Source organism: Anopheles maculipalpis, chromosome 2RL (genome assembly GCF_943734695.1).
Source record: "Anopheles maculipalpis chromosome 2RL, idAnoMacuDA_375_x, whole genome shotgun sequence".
NCBI lineage: Eukaryota > Metazoa > Arthropoda > Insecta > Diptera > Culicidae > Anopheles > Anopheles maculipalpis.
In genome coordinates, this window is record NC_064871.1 from 37,646,475 (window position 1) to 37,663,504 (window position 17,030).

The 17,030-nt window shown below is 42.4% G+C and overlaps 7 protein-coding genes and 1 pseudogene across 12 annotated transcripts in view; 5 read left to right on the forward strand and 3 right to left on the reverse strand.

Moving 5' to 3' along the window:
• Positions 1–2,718, reverse strand: part of LOC126556906 (sodium/potassium-transporting ATPase subunit alpha) — a 57,790-nt gene extending 55,072 nt beyond the window's left edge. For 4 of the 6 annotated variants that reach the window (XM_050212456.1, XM_050212458.1, XM_050212457.1 and 1 more), the window contains exon 1: positions 2,172–2,270. In XM_050212456.1, the coding sequence (XP_050068413.1) occupies positions 2,172–2,195 (24 nt within the window). In that variant the 5' untranslated portion in view covers positions 2,196–2,270. Of the gene's footprint in view, positions 1–2,171; positions 2,271–2,328 lie in introns of those variants that run through there. The other 2 variants (XM_050212462.1, XM_050212460.1) reach the window with 2 other exon arrangements.
• LOC126559348 (uncharacterized) overlaps positions 1–17,030 on the reverse strand; it is a 164,006-nt gene that overhangs the window by 136,477 nt on the left and 10,499 nt on the right. The gene's annotated exons all lie outside the window — the stretch shown is intronic.
• Positions 7,651–8,339, forward strand: LOC126559254 (ecdysteroid-regulated 16 kDa protein). Its single transcript, XM_050215383.1, has 3 exons — positions 7,651–7,747; positions 7,847–7,963; positions 8,051–8,339. Exons 1-3 carry the CDS (start codon positions 7,651–7,653, stop codon positions 8,335–8,337), a joined length of 501 nt encoding a protein of 166 aa, XP_050071340.1. The 3' UTR covers positions 8,338–8,339.
• Positions 8,814–9,463, forward strand: LOC126567104 (uncharacterized). The gene is made up of 2 exons (XM_050223337.1): positions 8,814–9,056; positions 9,125–9,463. Exons 1-2 carry the CDS (start codon positions 8,814–8,816, stop codon positions 9,461–9,463), a joined length of 582 nt encoding a protein of 193 aa, XP_050079294.1.
• On the forward strand, positions 10,874–11,514 carry LOC126559173 (uncharacterized). The gene is made up of 2 exons (XM_050215291.1): positions 10,874–11,095; positions 11,170–11,514. Exons 1-2 carry the CDS (start codon positions 10,874–10,876, stop codon positions 11,512–11,514), a joined length of 567 nt encoding a protein of 188 aa, XP_050071248.1.
• LOC126559161 (uncharacterized) lies at positions 12,464–13,110 on the forward strand. The gene is made up of 2 exons (XM_050215278.1): positions 12,464–12,691; positions 12,766–13,110. Exons 1-2 carry the CDS (start codon positions 12,464–12,466, stop codon positions 13,108–13,110), a joined length of 573 nt encoding a protein of 190 aa, XP_050071235.1.
• On the forward strand, positions 14,596–15,267 carry LOC126559599 (uncharacterized). The gene is made up of 2 exons (XM_050215770.1): positions 14,596–14,841; positions 14,923–15,267. The coding sequence occupies exons 1-2, from the start codon at positions 14,617–14,619 to the stop codon at positions 15,265–15,267; spliced, it is 570 nt and encodes a 189-aa protein (XP_050071727.1). The 5' UTR covers positions 14,596–14,616.
• Positions 15,908–16,966, reverse strand: LOC126567105 (uncharacterized; annotated as a pseudogene).

A 17,030-nucleotide genomic window follows, 5' to 3' on the forward strand; every position in this document is an offset into this window, starting at 1 on the left:
GCTCGAATATGGATGTACGGATCGTGTGCATCCGAACGTTTTATTACGGCGCCCACCAGCCCTAAACGGGGGGTTTTGTTTTGAAGGGGGAAGTTGATGATGACGTTGGGGCTGAATAGGGTTGTGTGTTTTCGTAAGAATGCGCAGACGCCGCACCCCACAGTAGCAGCAGTACTGCACACTTTCGCGGCTCACGATGTGTCAAACACGGTCACTGAAGGCGTGTGCGTGCAGTTTAGGTACGGTGCTCACTGCAATCCAGCCATACCCGTGCACAGTACAGTGAACAGTAACTGCTATCGGCTAGGTGCATTTAAATGCACTTTTGTAATTGCTGTTACCCGGTCATTCGTGTCTTTAAAAGGCTCATTTGAAAACTAACAAAAATTGAAGCGAATTTAACTAAAATAAAATATATTTCCCTAAATAAGCATTAACCGAGACTTCAATCGGCTTCTTCTTAGCTTCAATATAACAACTAAAAACTATTATGTTGCCATTCTAACAAGCGAGCGTACGACATTGACCACTCGCCACTGTACGCCAAACAGGCAATCTAGTTTATTCTGGAAGTATGATTCATGTGCTGCTGATAGCACGCGCGTGGTGCAAGCAGAAATGAGTAATGCTCGTGTGGCTGATTCCAGCGAAAACAAAAAAAAATGATTTAAAGTTACAACTAACGTGTAAGCGGTTTCATAAATTATCAAACAAATATTTACATAAGCAAGATCCGTGGCACAAAAAAAAATTAATAAAACAATCTTAAATAAGAAATGATTTCCTCTTTCTGCACAACAAAACATTCATCTTCCTTCTCACATGGCCCGGCGGTTACAACCGCGTGAGGAACTGCCATGTGGTTCGTAAATTATCAGATAACACGTATCAGGTGTTGGGTACTTCGGCTGTTCGTTTTTCGGTCGGTCACAAGCAGCAAAACCTGGGACTACCTCAATGATGTGATACTCCGTGCAAAACCCGGAGGTACGATAACGAAAACCACGGCTACTAGAATGTACCGGCCACTAGATGCAACAGACGAACGTGTCTGACACCTGCCCGAACCTCGTGGGTTGAGGGAGAAACCAAACAAACGGTAGTCAAAGCAACCGGGTGCGATTTTTACAAAAGTTTTGCTACAATTGAGCATAGATGTTTGCTTCATTTTATATTGCATTTTTTGTTTCACCACCAGCAGTAAAAGTGAACTCATTCATAACGACAAATGTCATCATCGTCCCAATCGTCCCACGACGGACGCAAGTCATTAGCAGGGTCATCAGCGTCCGGACAGTTATGTTGCTGCAGCAAGACGAACCCATTACTTCGGGCGTGTCATCTAATACGTTTCTCCATATGTGCGAACGTCATTAGTTTGATCCCGGATCGGTCAGTTCCCGCCGGTCGTCCGCCGCTATCGCTGACTTTACCACGGCAATGGCACCTCGAAACGACGTTAGACAAATTATGTATTCGTGCTGTAACAGCAGCACATACCTCACACACACACACGCATGCACACCAACAGAAACGCAGCTCGTGAGAAGCGCGTGTCGCGAACATGGGCGTAGTCTCGGGTGGCCCTGTGCGATCGGATCGCCTCTAATCGGTGGTCGCGGTGTATTGCACGGGTAAGCGCTATTTCTTCTACACCTTCATCAATTGACGGCGCGGGTGTTTTGCATGCTCTGCTGTACGGTCGACATTAGGCGCGAGACAGACGGTCGGAAATAATCATCCCATGGCATGCTACGGGTCGGTTTTTTGCTCGATATAAACTAGCGATGCTGCGCAGAGCGAAAACACACCACCACCATCAATGACTGCAACCGATCGTAGCAATCCCAGTCCGCCCTTTACTTCTTCCTCTTCCATCGCAGCAGGCCACAGGAAGGTCAACAAGATCCGAGTTCAGTTTTAGCAGCTGAACCCCCATCACATCTTTCGTACCACCCCTTTGCCAACCGCAACTAAATACAATTACACTTCTAGCTGTGGACTGTTGAGACGAGCTGCAATGAAAACGTACCTTTCTTACACATGTCCTCTCCCATGCTACATGCTTCTTCCTATCGCTCGTAACATAAAAGGCTCTCCGATTGTGCATACTAGCGCGGACCATATTATTCCGCAAAGTTCTACAAGGATAAGTTAAAGCAACCACTTACCTCTTCATCCATCGACCGCGCCATGCTTCTTGACGCCGATTGCTTAGTGTGTTTCTTTGCCCTTTGCTAATGAACCCACACACACACACACGCGCGCGCGAGCGAACACCCCAGAGGAAAAGCAACCCTTGGATCTACACCTCGCGTTCGTTCTCACCTCTTATGCTCGGCTCCGGTTGGAACGAGCCCCGTTGGAAAAAGGATAAGCTGCCCTTTTTTCCCCCGACGACGGATGATGTCCTTCACGCGTTCACGCACTCAGTAACACCCACCAGCCACACGCACACACGCGTTTCAAAATAACACACACACAATGTGGGGGGATCGTGCCCCGCCAGCGATGGCACCGACCCAAAGCGTACGTGAAGATGGAGCGCAAACGATTGCGACGGTATGGCTGCTTTACAGGGTCTTACTTGATAATGTTTTGCTTTGCCTAGCGTTGCACAGCGGCCGTTCGCTTTCGCTTTTCGTTCACCGTTGAATTTTCACCTGTTTTCCACACCACGGCAAGAAGACTTAAAAATCTAACAACACGAACGACCAAACTTTGGGAAAGAAAGGTACTGTCATGCCAAACACACGGCCCAAGGTTAATGCAGATCGATTACAGGTGTGCAGGGTGTGAGTAGAGCGGTTTACTTTTCTTGATTTCTTTATTTCGTTTTAGTTTGAATCTTCTGAAGTTTACATCGAGACAAAATGAGACGAAAAATTTGAACTTTTTTAATGAAACAGAACACCATCACTTTTGGAAATTGCTGTAAATAATAAAAAAAAATCTTCAATTTGTATATAAACCATGCTTCCTTCCACTCGATAAATTGAAGCACTGAACTCTGTACGCTGTAAACACTACATGCGACCATTTCCGAAGATTGCCGAACGAAGCCGATGCCTTTCGATATCGAAAGTTCCCTTTCAACGATTTTTGAACGTGCCGTTTTAGATTGACGAAATGTTTTAAAATAATGATTGCTAAATATGTAAATTACTGAAACTCTTTCGATGCAATTGAAAATTACATGAGCCACAAAACATAAGAATCTGAGAACTAATATTGAACTCATTCAATAGTTGTAATCATTGTGTAATGTCGTACGTTGACAAAGTGCTACCCATTCATTGAACTTACCAGCAGAACCGGTTATCGAATCTAATCTTAGCCCTTAACTAGTAAGGGCTGCCTATCCAGTTACTCGTAGTAACTATACCTCTGGTAAGTCGGCATATATGGATATGACCTCACAGGAAGAGGAGGAATTGTTGTACGCAATTTTCATGCTAGATTTTTTCAGTTGGTATGTTGTGAGTCATTACAACAATATAATTTCTTTCAGGAGCACGACTGGGGTTCTAATCCCATCTGGACCATTTAACTACATGGTAGAGGCAAGTTTAGTAAGCCAATAGACGGCCGGCCTGACCTAGCAGGACGTTAATTAAGAAAGAAAGAAAGAAAGAAAGAGAGAGAGAGAGAGAGAGAGAGAGAGAGAAAGAGATTTTTTTTTGTTTTTATTTTTTTTATTTTTTATTATTAATAAAGGACGGCCAGCCCGTATTGCTATATTATTGAATTTAAAAAAGTAATAATAACTTTGCCATATATTTTATTGTAATTAAAGGGACTTCCATCTCTTGCTTCTTTCATCTCTTATTTTGCAGTATTATTTATCCGTTTTACCGATGGAGTCTTTTTTACTTCATAAAGCGTGATTTGGCCTTATTGCTATGTAAGTAGTTTCTACGGACGTGAAATAATACAAGTCCCATTTAACACACAATTACCGAGTTTTTATTCAAAGTATTTCTTTGTATAGCATCATAAATAACTCTCGCCTGTAGTTGGGCATTATGAATCAAGCAAAAAAATCTTGGGCTTTAAGAACACTTTTAAGATAACCTACCGCAGGCCTACGTGACTGTACCAACTAACTGCCAGTTTGCTGAAAAGGTTAACAAAGCGCGTAATATTATGCTGAGAACACTCGCCTCTAACACTACAAAGATTGGAGCCACACTGTTCTCCAGACCTGGAGCTGTATCGAATCAATGAAGGTCATGCACGACAGACACAGTATTTGCTTGCATTGTGAATCGGGATTTTTGCAAAGATGTTGCCATCATAACCGGGCGTTAAGATTTCACGGTCATTGTAATACGTTCGCGAACAAATGCTAGCAAGTAGGAAATGGAGACCCGGTGTGTAGTTGAACACATTTACTATGCTTATGAGCAGTTTCATTTCCGCCCACAGAAAGATGAGCAAACTGGAAGCGGTGGCTTATCGGTCAAGCTAGTTTGTTGCGTTTGTGAGTATTTTCTCCACAAATCTCGCTTACCTTGGGGGGGAAAAAACCATAGGCTAGACCTGACCCGGAGAGCATTGGTTACGCACCGCAACTGCCGGACGAGAGTGTGCGGCCGCGTTCATTATACACCGAACAAGGAACTCCGGTTAGCCCCCGCCGATGTAGCGTTTCTAGGGCAGGGAGGGTGTAATCGGTGCAAACATTCAAGCACGCAAGGCTTTCGTCCGCCTGGGGTGGTGGGAGACAACCCGAACCGGCCGTCAGCTACTACTAAGAGTCTAGAGTTTTCGAGCCCGAACTGTGCAGCCTTCAGTAGCCATCGGACATCGCCGACGAGTGCAAGGTTTTCGCGTCGTCTTTCTAGCCACTGTGTAAGTGTAAGTTTTCAGTAAGAGATTGATGGAGATTTTCTAAACTTTTTTTACGGTCCTCACAAGTGAAGTAAAATGTTACCGCAAGTGTAGGAAGGTGAAGGGAGCAGTAAAGTATGTCAAACCCATCTGTTGCGATTGTTTGTGATGCATAAAGAAACGGGGAAGTGTTAAAACGTTTCAAGTTCACTGGACGTCCGCTGATGTGATGGACGGTACATACAAATGAAGCGTTACGGTAAAATACGGTATCGTCGCACGATGTGATCACCACTGCAGATATTCTGTTCACGTAATGCATTGATTTCGCTACGAGTGTACATCAGATGAATTTCCGTATCAGATCAAGACATTTTTTTCGTCTTCGTTTTTGCTTGCATTTAAGACAGTGAGTACTTAGACAGTGAGTATTCCACTGTTGTTCGCAGTTTTTTTTTTGTCAAAATAGGATACTAATGATCATGCTGAACTTGTGATCGTTCAAAGAGATCATTGTGACACAGCCAGTGTATTTCTAGCTTCTCGCATCTGTTTATTTCTATTTATCACACAACATAGGCATGAATCACACAAACCAAGCGGGCAGGAAGTGATGATCCGAGTTTTTGTTTGTTTAACAATTTTTATTTACCTTGCGTTAGAGTATGATCAGCGAAGCAAAGCGCTTGCACAACAATAAGATATCCCTCGGTCGACTGATTTTGTGACTGTACAAAAGTTTAGCCAACTGTTGATTTATTTTTGTTTATACAAAAAAAAACAGACATTTCAAGGTAGGTAGGGTGTCCAAATTACACTTTAGAAGAAAAATTAATTCAAATCCATGCTAACCGGGCTAGGTATCATGGCGTTGTTTACTTTGTGGAATGGAATAATCTAGCCACATCCGCATATATTGCCTAATTATGCACATCGGCCTGCTTTGCGCGGTTCCATACTCCATAAGCTTAAGCTTGTAACGCAGCACCAACCAAACAGGCCAACAAACCCGGCAACAGCTTAATATTCTCAAGGATTTGTAAAACTAAAAATAGACTACCACACTATATTCCGCGCTGGGAGAGAGAGAGAGAGAGAGAGAGAGAGAGAGAGAGAGTGAGATGGTAAGAAATTTAATGATCATTCTTTTTTTTACCAAAAACACGTCTCATTTTGCTTCCCGTGCGATCGTACGACCCAGACCGTATGATCGACCATGCATCGTACTCCTTAACCATGCTTTAACCAGATCCTGCAGGTTGAATTATGCACCGTACGTTGCACCATCCGCTTTGATTGGATTGCTTTTCATAGAGGCTGCACGCGGTCTAAGCACTCCTGGGGGTCTAAGAAAACGTTTCCGAGCCTTGTTTATGGTACAGCATATATGGTACGGAAGTTGTCTGCAAAGGGTGTCTGCCGGAATGGGCAGAATAATCCAACATTGACACATTCCGCTCACGTACGTGTACGAAACGGAAGAAAAGGACCAGCAACCGGTAAAGGCAAGTTCAGGGCAAGCGCGATCTTCTCTGCACGCTAAGCACACACCCTTCGCGATCACGGAACGATTCCTACGCAGGGGGTCGTCTCTGCTTAGCTCGCCGGACTGACTGAAGGCGATTATTATAAATTTAAAACGCGCTTTTAACATCGCCATACCTATCATTCGTGTACGAGCATTCTACCGGTGAGGAGAGTCCTGAATTTCGGAGAGCTTCTCGCCTCAACCAACAAAACGTTGTGCTGTACTGTTGAGGAACTGTTGGCTGTCTGTGTGTTACTGAAAGTGAAAAGTTAGTGAGCAAAAACAAACCAACAACCAACGTAAGTGCTCAAGTGCGTGCCATGGTAAACAATTGAAGGTGTGCTGATGAAGCAACTGTCTTCCCTTCACCTCTAGTGCCTGGCCAAAGGCTTGTTGTGGGGATTTAAAAGTGTTTTGTGCTGCTTCTGCTACCGTTATTATGTCATACTTTTGGAACCAGGGACATAGAAAGGTTGAGGGATGAGTTTTTTGAAGGTGCAAGCTCTATCCTTGGCTATGAAGGAAAGGCATGAAAGTAAATAGTTGCCAAGATGTGCTAAAGGTCAAGTGTGGTTTATTCGGTTGTAATTCAGCGCCGTCATAAATAGATAAACATTTCTTTTAATCAAACGCTGATTTGAACACTGAACTTTCAAAGGCAATTTATAGAGGCTTGAACAATTATCTCCACCAGTTGCTGTTAAACTGGCTAAATAACTAGTGATAAATAATTCATGCGGTTGTACGGTTACCTTTATCAGCAGCGGTTAATTGCCTCAGGGATTACACCACTCATCTTACAGTCCATCCCCAACAGACCTGCTTGCTGCGTTGCAGGGTACGATCGTTCATTCACTTTTTTGCTCTACGATTAGTGTGCCTATTTGCGGACCTGTTTCACATGCTTTGGATGGAAAAGTACCAGTATATTGATTTCCAAGATTTATTCACACATTTACACACACACATATCTAGCTGGTAGATGCATCCAACAACCTGTAACTATCGATCGCTATAAGATGCTCTATTAGATGCAAAGTGAATGTGCTCCTACAGGCGAAGGATGGGAAATTAAAGCATGTGCTTGGATCATTTCGAAACGAGTTTAAAACCTTTGTGCCTCTCATATCATCCCTCCTTGCCAGTTAGTACTAATTAAAGCTCATCTTTGCAATCTTCCGTATAACTCATTTTCTCCCCTTTAGATCTTATCCCACGATCGGACTGACTACCGGGCAACGTATTTTTTCCGCAACCGCGTTCCATCGAGCTTTAACCCTACCACAATCATGAAAACATTGCCTGCACTTTGTGTCGTCGCTGCCTTCGTTGTAGTGTGCAGTTTGAGCGGTTCCGTGCAAGCGACCGTCGTAGAATCGTGCGGCGGTAAGTGTTTCGTCGCTTGATCGGCCGTTGCAGTCCTTCGTACGGTGTGTGTTTTTTGACAAAAAATTTACCTTTTTTTTCTCTCTCTCTCGCCTACAGCCACCCGTAGCCTAGTGCCGATCGAGGAAAATGTCGTGGAAATTAGCAGTTGCGAGAAGGGACCCTGCAAATTGAAGCGACGCTCAACCGTTAGCATTAACCAGAAGTTCACCCCAAGTAAGTTATTTCCAAGGCATACGTACGTGCATGTGCGTATATTGATTGTAACTTATGATCATACTATGGACTTTTCTCTTATCACAGCTGAAGATGTCAAGAGCCTTAGCACAACTGTGTTCGCAAAGATCGTTGGACTGCCGTTGCCGTTCGTTGGTGTCGATGGCACTAGCGCCTGTCCGTATCTGTTCGCGGAAGACGGTGTTACTAAGCAAGAATGCCCACTGAAGGCCGGCGTGCCGGTGGTGTACAAACGGAGCTTCGATGTGCTCGAAATCTACCCGAAAATCCCCAGCATGACCATCCACTGGGAGCTACAGACGAAGAGTGGCCGATCGATCACGTGCTTCGAGGTGCCGGCCAAGATTGTATAAGACTGTAAGTGCGCGATTGGTCCGTGCGTGTCTACATATTTCGTCAGTGAATAGCAGAGCTGTACGGTTGGGTTAGCTTGCCGAGTGATAGGGTTTAATTTTACGAAGACTTTTTTATCAAACATAATGCACAGTGAAGTGTGATAAAAATTTTATTCGAATAGTAAGCTGTGTTGTTCTATAATTCCTTTTTTCGTGACGGTGAATGGCCTGGCTGTGTTGCTAGGTTATTATGTTATGCAATGATGACATGTATAGTCTATAAATGTGGCCGAGAGTACCACATTATTACGTGGTATAATACAAGATTAAAGATATGGAAGGAAACATCAAATTATTACAACATTATTTTCTAGTAATCTGATGAATTCAGTCTAGCTTAAAAGGTAGATGTCATACTCGTGGAAGTAATAGTCAAGACTCAGTGTTTGGTACAGATATTCAACGGTTCGATGCTTGATATCTGTTTAGGTACAATGTTGCTACAACTACGATCGACCAGAATACCAACGATCATGCTCTGTGCAGTGTTTATGCTGTCTCTGATGGTTATGGAACTATACAGCGCTGAGGTCTATGTAATGTACGAACGATTTCAGCAAATCAGTCCATCTGATGTATTAAACGCAGCCAAATTGCGCATTCGGAAATTCAACCGAACACTGACTGTGTTTAATGGAACCTTTGACTTGCTTCAAGATTTGGATGATAACTACGCTGTAAGTATAGTGTTAATAATAGCCAAAGTACTGGGCCTATTTTTGATGGTGACTGTTCTATTTTGCAGTTCACGATATATCTATCTTATAGTACGCTGGGGAACAATCAATTTATCCGGTCGCCGTTCCGTTTACCGATGCAGAAGGTGTGCACGTTTTTAAACACGACCTATCGCGATTATCGAGAGTTTTATCGTAAGATGACCAACTTTCCGGACGTCGGGGCTTGTCCAATGCCCAAACAGCAATACTACATTAGGAACAAAGTGTTGGATTCTAAGATTATCAACAATTACTTTCACCCAGGTCTGTGGAAAGTTGACATTATAATACTGAGGGTAGTTGATGAACATCCCGTATTCAGTGGGGAAGTACTGTTCAAAGTGTCACGAGAAGACATTCTTTGAAAAAATATGCTTAAAATTGTGATTAAATAATAATAGGAATTCAAATAAAGATATCGCTTAATAGATAGGTGTCGAATAGTTCAAATGGTTGTAGGATTTTGAGCCAAATGAATTTCATATTCTTGTTTACATTGCTAGACCTGATCGTTCTAGTAATACGGTCAGGCCATCCTCTAGAAAAAAGACGTGATCTGTTATGTTTTTCCGTACGTATTCTTGCAACCAATAACGTTTATCTACGATGGAGTACTCTGTTGTCAATTGGGGCTGCTGTAGCGACGCTCCTATGTCTTCGTCTGGTCTTGGGGGTTCTGCTGGCCGCAATGTCCGCTTAACAGCAACGATAACAGAGTAAATTTAATAAAAGATTATCGTGCCCTTTTGTATCCCTTCATAAGAGAGTTGAGAGAGTTTATGATTTAAGAAGTAGCAAGTAAGTAGAAATGATTTAACAGATCTTCCTTCATCAATGTTTACTCTTTCGATGGAATAGTAATAAACCGAGAACAGTCTTTTAGAGGTCTATGTGTAGTATTTGATAGCAGATTATCTTTCGTAGAACATATCGGCACCAGCGTGAGTAAAGCCCACAACATCATAATCGATCGATTGGATTCGTAAACGTAAACGATCGTAAACGATCGAACTCTTTCCGGGTTCAATCATTTACGCGATATTTTATTAAAAGTATGCCAGGCATCACTTCGGAGCCTGGGAATCTGAGCAAAGATGTTAGCAGTAAAGACTCGATACCTTAGCTAAACGGCAGAGTGTGTCTCTAATCATGCTTAATGCTACTCTTATGTCTAACGCTGTTGATGCTCCTAATCTTGTTAAATCCCTATCTTTTCACCAAACAAATCGTTCTCTTCGTCCCCGTGCTCGTCTTTTTTGGATGCGGTACGATTATTTAATGCATATGACCACCTATTTGACCATCACCTTTCATTAACTTCCTTCCGATCCAGATTCCGAGATATTTTTTGAAATAGCGAAACTATCAATCTATGTGAATTCTCTAATCTTCTAAGCAAACCGAAGAAAAATCTTTACCACAAGTTTTTTTAGGCAATTCATAGTCATTATCTACTTTGCTCTACTATTCTGTATATTCAGACAGTGGAAGCGTTTTGAATTCAGTTCTTGTTTGTAACCACGCTACGCTTTATTTCTGCTAACAGAATCGGCATTATTTAAATCAGTTTAAAACTCAAAACAACGACAAACATTTTCCTTGCTAGCACGAAAGCTCTATCTGATCGTTCGGATGCAGTGAGAGTTTATCTGATAATATGGCAAATAAAATGGTTAACAAGAGTAACACAGTGTGCCTCAACATGTTACATTTTATAAGTGTATGAAGCGAGTCGTACTATTCAAAGCTCTTGCGGCGTGCCATCAGCAAACAATATGCACTCGATTCTGCTCACAGTAACATTTGCCTTAGCCCTTTTTCTAATCGATCCGGGTGATGGATTAATTCGTGTGATTCTGGACTTTGATCGATGGGAAGTGAACAACGGGTCAGCATTCTTCAACATGGAAAAATTTCGCGTTCGAAAGTATAACCGTACGCTTTCGGTAATGAATGGTACTGGTGTGCTGCTGGTTGATTTGGACAATCGTTACACGGTAACTATTAATTAGTACTTTAAACTACTTTAAATGTATCAACGTGCGCCTTACAGTGTTTCTCACTTTCCTAGTACGGAATACACTTTGCCCGCAGTGCCCAGGGTAACAATCAGTTCAATGCATACCCAATGAAACTGGCCGCGAAACCGTTCTGTGATTTTATCAACGGGTACTATCGGGAGTATCAGCATCTGTTTCTTCAGTATACCAATCTACCGTTTGTGTCGCCCGAAGGACTGTGCCCATTCCCGAAAGGAACATACTGGGCGAAGGATGCACACTTCGACTCGTCCGTTATTCCGGTGGTCGTTCCGGAAGGGTTGTGGCGCTGTACTACCGATCTGGTCGATACGGTTACCGGGGAACTTGTCGCCCGTGGTTCAATGTACGTCCGGCTAAGTAAAGAGCTCATCTAACTCTTAGTGAGCTGTGAATAATCTACAAAAATAAATGGAAAACATTTCTATTACAACTATCTCAGACAAGCAACAGTTCTGCTTCTTCTACTTGGCTTAACGAACTTTTTATATAGTTGTATAGTCAGTCCTTAACTACGGGGGGACGGTCCGGATGGGATTTGAACCCCGGTCCTGAAGGCTAAATTATGTATTTAATTATCTGTAATGTGATTAAGAGTATGGGGTGGCCTGGTGGTGATGCGACAGCGGCAGGACCTGAAGCAAATCTCATCCGGACAGTCCCACCGTAGTGAGAACTGAATATCCAACTGCGTGGTATCGGCGTTTCAGGTTAGCCATTAGATGGCTATAGAGTGACCATAAGGGTCGTTAAGCCATGAAGAAGAAAAAAATTAAGAGTGTAGGGTAGACATTGCTGATTTAGAATAAATACCTATGGTATACGAGTTTGTTCGTAGCTTTACAAAGGAAAGTAAGCGAGGAAAAATATATCAATCTGGATTACATCAACTATATAAAACCTAAGTAAAGTTTATAAATTCTTTGGGAACGAATAACTCAATAATTCGAATAAATGATCAAATGAAAATAATAAAAACGACAGTGAATTTTCCATAACAGAGCAAAAATGAAATGGAAAATAACAGCTAAAATATCATATTTTGGATTCAGTTTTTCATGTTCGAAAAAAGATCTTTCATTAAAAAACTCTCGTTTTGTGAAGCATTTTTAATTATGTTATCTTTTTTATCTAATATAGCTTGACTTGATACATCTTTACTGGACAATACTACAACGAATAATTAACTACCAACTCCGATAAAAAAACCTGCAATAATAAAACCGCTAACAAGGTATACTGTCACAGTAAAATGACTAAAAGCCTGAACAAATAGACTAATTAAATCAGTATGCTAACAGCACTTCTCTGGGCCGCGTTTCAATCATGACCAACGCCTTAAAGCTTAATGTACTGGCCTTTGTCCTGCTGTTCTATACTTGGAAGCGTTGCGATGGATTGGTGAAGGTGATACTCGATTTTGATCGCTGGGAATTAACCAACGGGTCGAACATATTCAACATGGATTCGGTTCGTGTGCGAAAATTTAACCGGACGTTATCGGTACTGAACGGTACGGGATCGTTACTGGTCGATCTTGACGATACGTACGAGGTAAGAGGGAGAGAGAGTACTCCCGTAGTGTACACAAATCATGTTATAACAATGTCACATCTTCTTCGCACCAGTATGGCTTTAATTTTGCCCGTAGCGCACAAGGAAACAATCAGTACAATGCATACCCGATGAAATTAGCTTCCAAGCCTATGTGCGAGTTCCTCAAAGTGTACTACCGAGAGTACCAGGACCAGTTTCTCAAGTTCACCAATTTACCGTACGTACCAAAGGAAGGATTGTGTCCATTTCCGAAGGGGAACTATTGGGTGAAGAATGCGTACATTGATTCGTCCGTCATACCGCTCGTCGTACCGGAAGGATTTTGGAGGGCCAGCCCCGAACTGCGCAATGTCGAAACGGGAGAGGTGGTATCTACTGGATCGTTTTATGTGAAATTAACAAAAGAGTATGCTTGAGAAAAAACATTTAAATAAAGAGTGTATCGGATGGTTCATTGCAATTTAAATTTAAAATATTGAAACAAGTTAGAAAGTGTGAGTTAGACCTTAAAGAAGAACAAAGCAATCCAACTAACCGCGGACAAAGTCACCTTCACCGACAGTGCCGGTGTTCTGGTTGCCTTGGAACAGGACACCTCCAAAGACTCCCACATTCTACTGCTAGATTCCATGTCTGCGTCCCCGACGGTCGTTTTTTGCTAGATTCCGAGCCAACAGAGGTCAGCTTCGTCTATCACAAGCTCACAACATCCTTTCCCTTCGAAATGCCATGCACTTTAAGAACACCATAATCTCCCAACATTGGAAGATGGTGTTGGCACAATAGAGACCTCAGCATCAAACTCTGCTCTATCAAGCACAACACTGCTTCATGGGAAGATATCGATTCCAGCCACCATCAACGAGTTCTATCGTGCATTCGAATAGGACATACATGCCTGACCCATTCCGACGTCCTCAACAAATCCAGCTTTTGTGGCGTTGACATCACCGTCCGCTACATCCTCACCAATTGCCATCCACTACACGACACACCGGTCCACCTGCCAATAAGATACCGACAGCAAGACGAATCCTATCATCCGACAAACTGCGTCAAATCCTTATTATATAGATAAATTTAAGCAATAATTTTAACTATTTACTAACTACAATCGCAATAGTTTTCAATAATTAATAATCCACATCTACAATAGTCTTGTATTAGTATGAACCATTTTTTGTAGAGGCGAATGTAGTCTCAGAGACTCAAAGTATCTATTTCTATCTCTAAACGAAAAAAAATATTTAAGAAATATTAAGAGATATTTTCTACGCTAGATAGAAGGAGTAGCTATCTAGAAACGGGTAAATTAAAGCCACGAACCCAGGCAATGCAGATCAAGACCTCAGGAGGTTATTGTCTCAAAGAAGAAGAAGAAGAAGAATAAGAAGAAGAAGAGATTGATAAAGGAAAAATCAAAAACGCGCATCAGCATTGTTTTAATCACCGTGTTGAGCGTGGCTCTCTTACAGATCAATCTATTGTTTAATAACTGATCACTTGTTTTCATTACTATTTGTAATCAAACGCGTAGCAATATCATCTTTGATATGTAATCAGTTAACTTACTATTGAGAATATAATCACATCATTCCAGAGAGATGATTCCTTCAGAGCCACGAAAGGACAAATAATGTGTCATCTAATTATTATTTAACGATTTTACTGGCTGCTGTATTTGTCCTTGCTGTCCGTTTACGTAATATCAACAAGATCTCAAGAATACATCATTCGCAGGTAAACTATCATCCAGATTTGAATCATCACGGTGTACATGTAACTCACCTCATCACGCACCGGTTGGCGTGTGAATTTTATCGCTAGTGTAAAGCATGTGTATGCATTTTCTTTTAAAAAAGCAATATACGGTATAAAACAAGTGGTAACGGTTAGCATTTCGTTCCCGCGACAGCAAAACCATGCAATCATCCATCGTACTGCTGGCTACCATTGCCATTGGCTGTTTCTTTCTCGATCCGAGCGCAGGACTCATGAAGGTGATAGTGGATTTCGACCGGTGGGAGCACGTGAATGGTTCGGACATTTTCAACGTGGAAAAACTACGTGTACGCAAGTTTAACCGCACACTCTCGGTACTGAACGGAACTGGAGAGCTGCTGATCGATCTGACCGACAAATACGAGGTAGTTATCTTCCGTTGCGGTAACACAGTTCTTTCACACAGGTGATACAACGTAACTCGGGTTTCTGCTTTACATTTCTAGTATGGGCTTAGCTTCTCCCGTAGTGCCCAGGGCAATAACCAGTACGATGCGTACCCGATGAAGCTTGCCTCACGACCATTTTGCGAGTTTATAAAAACGCATTACCACGAGTATCAGCATATATTTTTAAACTTTACCAATCTGCCGTACGTACCGGAGGAGGGAATGTGTCCATTTCCCAAGGGTGAGTACTGGGTGAAGGATGCGTATATAGACTCTTCCGTCATACCGATCGTCGTGCCGGAAGGGTTTTGGCGTGTTACGACCGAGCTGCGGATCATCGATACGGGTGAGATTGCAGCACGCGGTCACATGTATGTGAAGCTGACTAAGGAGTATGTTTGAGGAATAGATAGAATAGCAATACAGAGTCAAATAAAACACTTTTTTGCTTCAGTCACTTGCCAATGGAAAAGTCTATTTTTTTTAAGAATTCAACAATGCTACCACTTCCCGATATCATTCAATGCAATGCACGATATCATTCTAATGATACGACCAGTATCTGGCGAGTCTAATGCTCTGCCAAATTGAGGATGTCAAGAGAAGAGCAACTGTCATCAACTTCGCCTACAAACAAAAGACTTAAACGAGACCAGTTCACGATAGGTGTTTGATGCATTATCTAAGAATTTATTTTATCAGGAATCCGTGGTGCTGTGTCTCAAACCACACTATCATGGAGTCATGCGAACAATCTGTGGACCAAATACTTCATGGAGAGCAGAACTGCCGTCAAGTAAACTAACTGCTTGTAAAAGAGGACAATTTATTTTTCTACGCTCAGGACACGCTTCAGGACAATCAAAACTCGCTAGTGTCGCTAGTAAGCTTTTAAAATATCTACTAAACTAACTAAAAACGCGTATTACTGCACACTACATCTTCTTTGTACTACAATCGATTTTAATCATAAACCAAAGCATTTCATATGTACTACAACATGCATGATTAACTAATTTTTTCAACGAACACGGGAAATCTATCTCTAAGCTTTCGGTTTCACCGTGGTCATCGTAACAATGCCGGAACAAACCTGATCACCCTTCATCAGCATCATTTCCATCTTCCATCGACCCTCGGACATCATCTCACTGTACGGTTCGGTATCGAGCACATAGTTCTCCACGACGTACTCGGCCACCGGAAGCGGACACGTGTCATAGTGGGGAAAGTTGCTCACCTGAGCCAATTCCTCGTAAAAGTACGTTTTGTAGATCGTACGCATCCAGTCGCACAGTGTCTTCTGGAGGTCCATCATCACCTCGTACTCGCTACCGTCCGCCAGTTCGGCACGAGCAACCAGTGCCTTTACGGTGTAAGTATCGTCCAACTCTTTCAGCTGCTGTATTTGCGCTCCCATCGAAAACTTCATGTCGGAGATCTTCTCGTAGGTGTAGTTGTAGGTAAAGTATTCGCCCGTATCTCCCATACGTTCCATCTTATCGATGTGCACATCATAGTTCTAAAAAGAATAGAAATTTCGAATAATTTTTTCTTTCTTTTTAAGTTTTTATATTTTTTTCATTACAAGACAAACCCTTCTCACACTTACCTTGTTTGCCGTGGCCCCGTATCCCAACACAATGCAGACGAATGACAGAGCAACTCTCCAAACCGTCATCTCCGTCGCCTTCAAATCCGTTGCTGCAACGGATTTATGTACAGAGAATCTGCATTGCACACCACTATATGTACTGTTGAGAGAGGTGACCTACTCGATGCGTGGCCGGAAATTTCATGTTTTTTTTACGATTAAAAACAGCATATCGTAGTGTGGTACGACTCACGCAACGAATGCACTTGATGTCTGTTCGCTCGACGAGAGACCGTCGAAAACGAGGCTCCTAATCGTGATGGAAAACAATCAGCAGTGGGACCTACCGGACGGCTCAAATCGATTGTTATCAGTGTGATTTAACGTGGTTTCAATGTCTATAACCTGCGGGCGCAATACTGGCCACTGGACTATTTGTGCGCGCGTTAGTCTTGTATCATCATTCGCGCGCGTCACTGCAAACAAAACTGGCAGTTTGGAAGTCATTGGTTTATCCAAATCTTGAGTGAATTCTGCGTAAACATCGAAGGAAAAATAAAAAATTGTGAAA

Excerpts from the sequence above, each read along its gene's own strand:
- LOC126559254 (XM_050215383.1), top strand. The coding sequence starts at position 7,651 with ATGAAAACATTGCCTGCACTTTGTGTCGTCGCTGCCTTCGTTGTAGTG. Across the intron at positions 7,748-7,846 it reads CGTCGTAGAATCGTGCGGCG|CCACCCGTAGCCTAGTGCCG; the intron begins GTAAGTGTTTCG and ends TCTCGCCTACAG. Across the intron at positions 7,964-8,050 it reads TAACCAGAAGTTCACCCCAA|CTGAAGATGTCAAGAGCCTT; the intron begins GTAAGTTATTTC and ends CTCTTATCACAG.
- LOC126567104 (XM_050223337.1), top strand. The coding sequence starts at position 8,814 with ATGTTGCTACAACTACGATCGACCAGAATACCAACGATCATGCTCTGT. Across the intron at positions 9,057-9,124 it reads ATTTGGATGATAACTACGCT|TTCACGATATATCTATCTTA; the intron begins GTAAGTATAGTG and ends TCTATTTTGCAG.
- LOC126559173 (XM_050215291.1), top strand. The coding sequence starts at position 10,874 with ATGCACTCGATTCTGCTCACAGTAACATTTGCCTTAGCCCTTTTTCTA. Across the intron at positions 11,096-11,169 it reads ATTTGGACAATCGTTACACG|TACGGAATACACTTTGCCCG; the intron begins GTAACTATTAAT and ends TCACTTTCCTAG.
- LOC126559161 (XM_050215278.1), top strand. The coding sequence starts at position 12,464 with ATGACCAACGCCTTAAAGCTTAATGTACTGGCCTTTGTCCTGCTGTTC. Across the intron at positions 12,692-12,765 it reads ATCTTGACGATACGTACGAG|TATGGCTTTAATTTTGCCCG; the intron begins GTAAGAGGGAGA and ends TCTTCGCACCAG.
- LOC126559599 (XM_050215770.1), top strand. The coding sequence starts at position 14,617 with ATGCAATCATCCATCGTACTGCTGGCTACCATTGCCATTGGCTGTTTC. Across the intron at positions 14,842-14,922 it reads ATCTGACCGACAAATACGAG|TATGGGCTTAGCTTCTCCCG; the intron begins GTAGTTATCTTC and ends TTACATTTCTAG.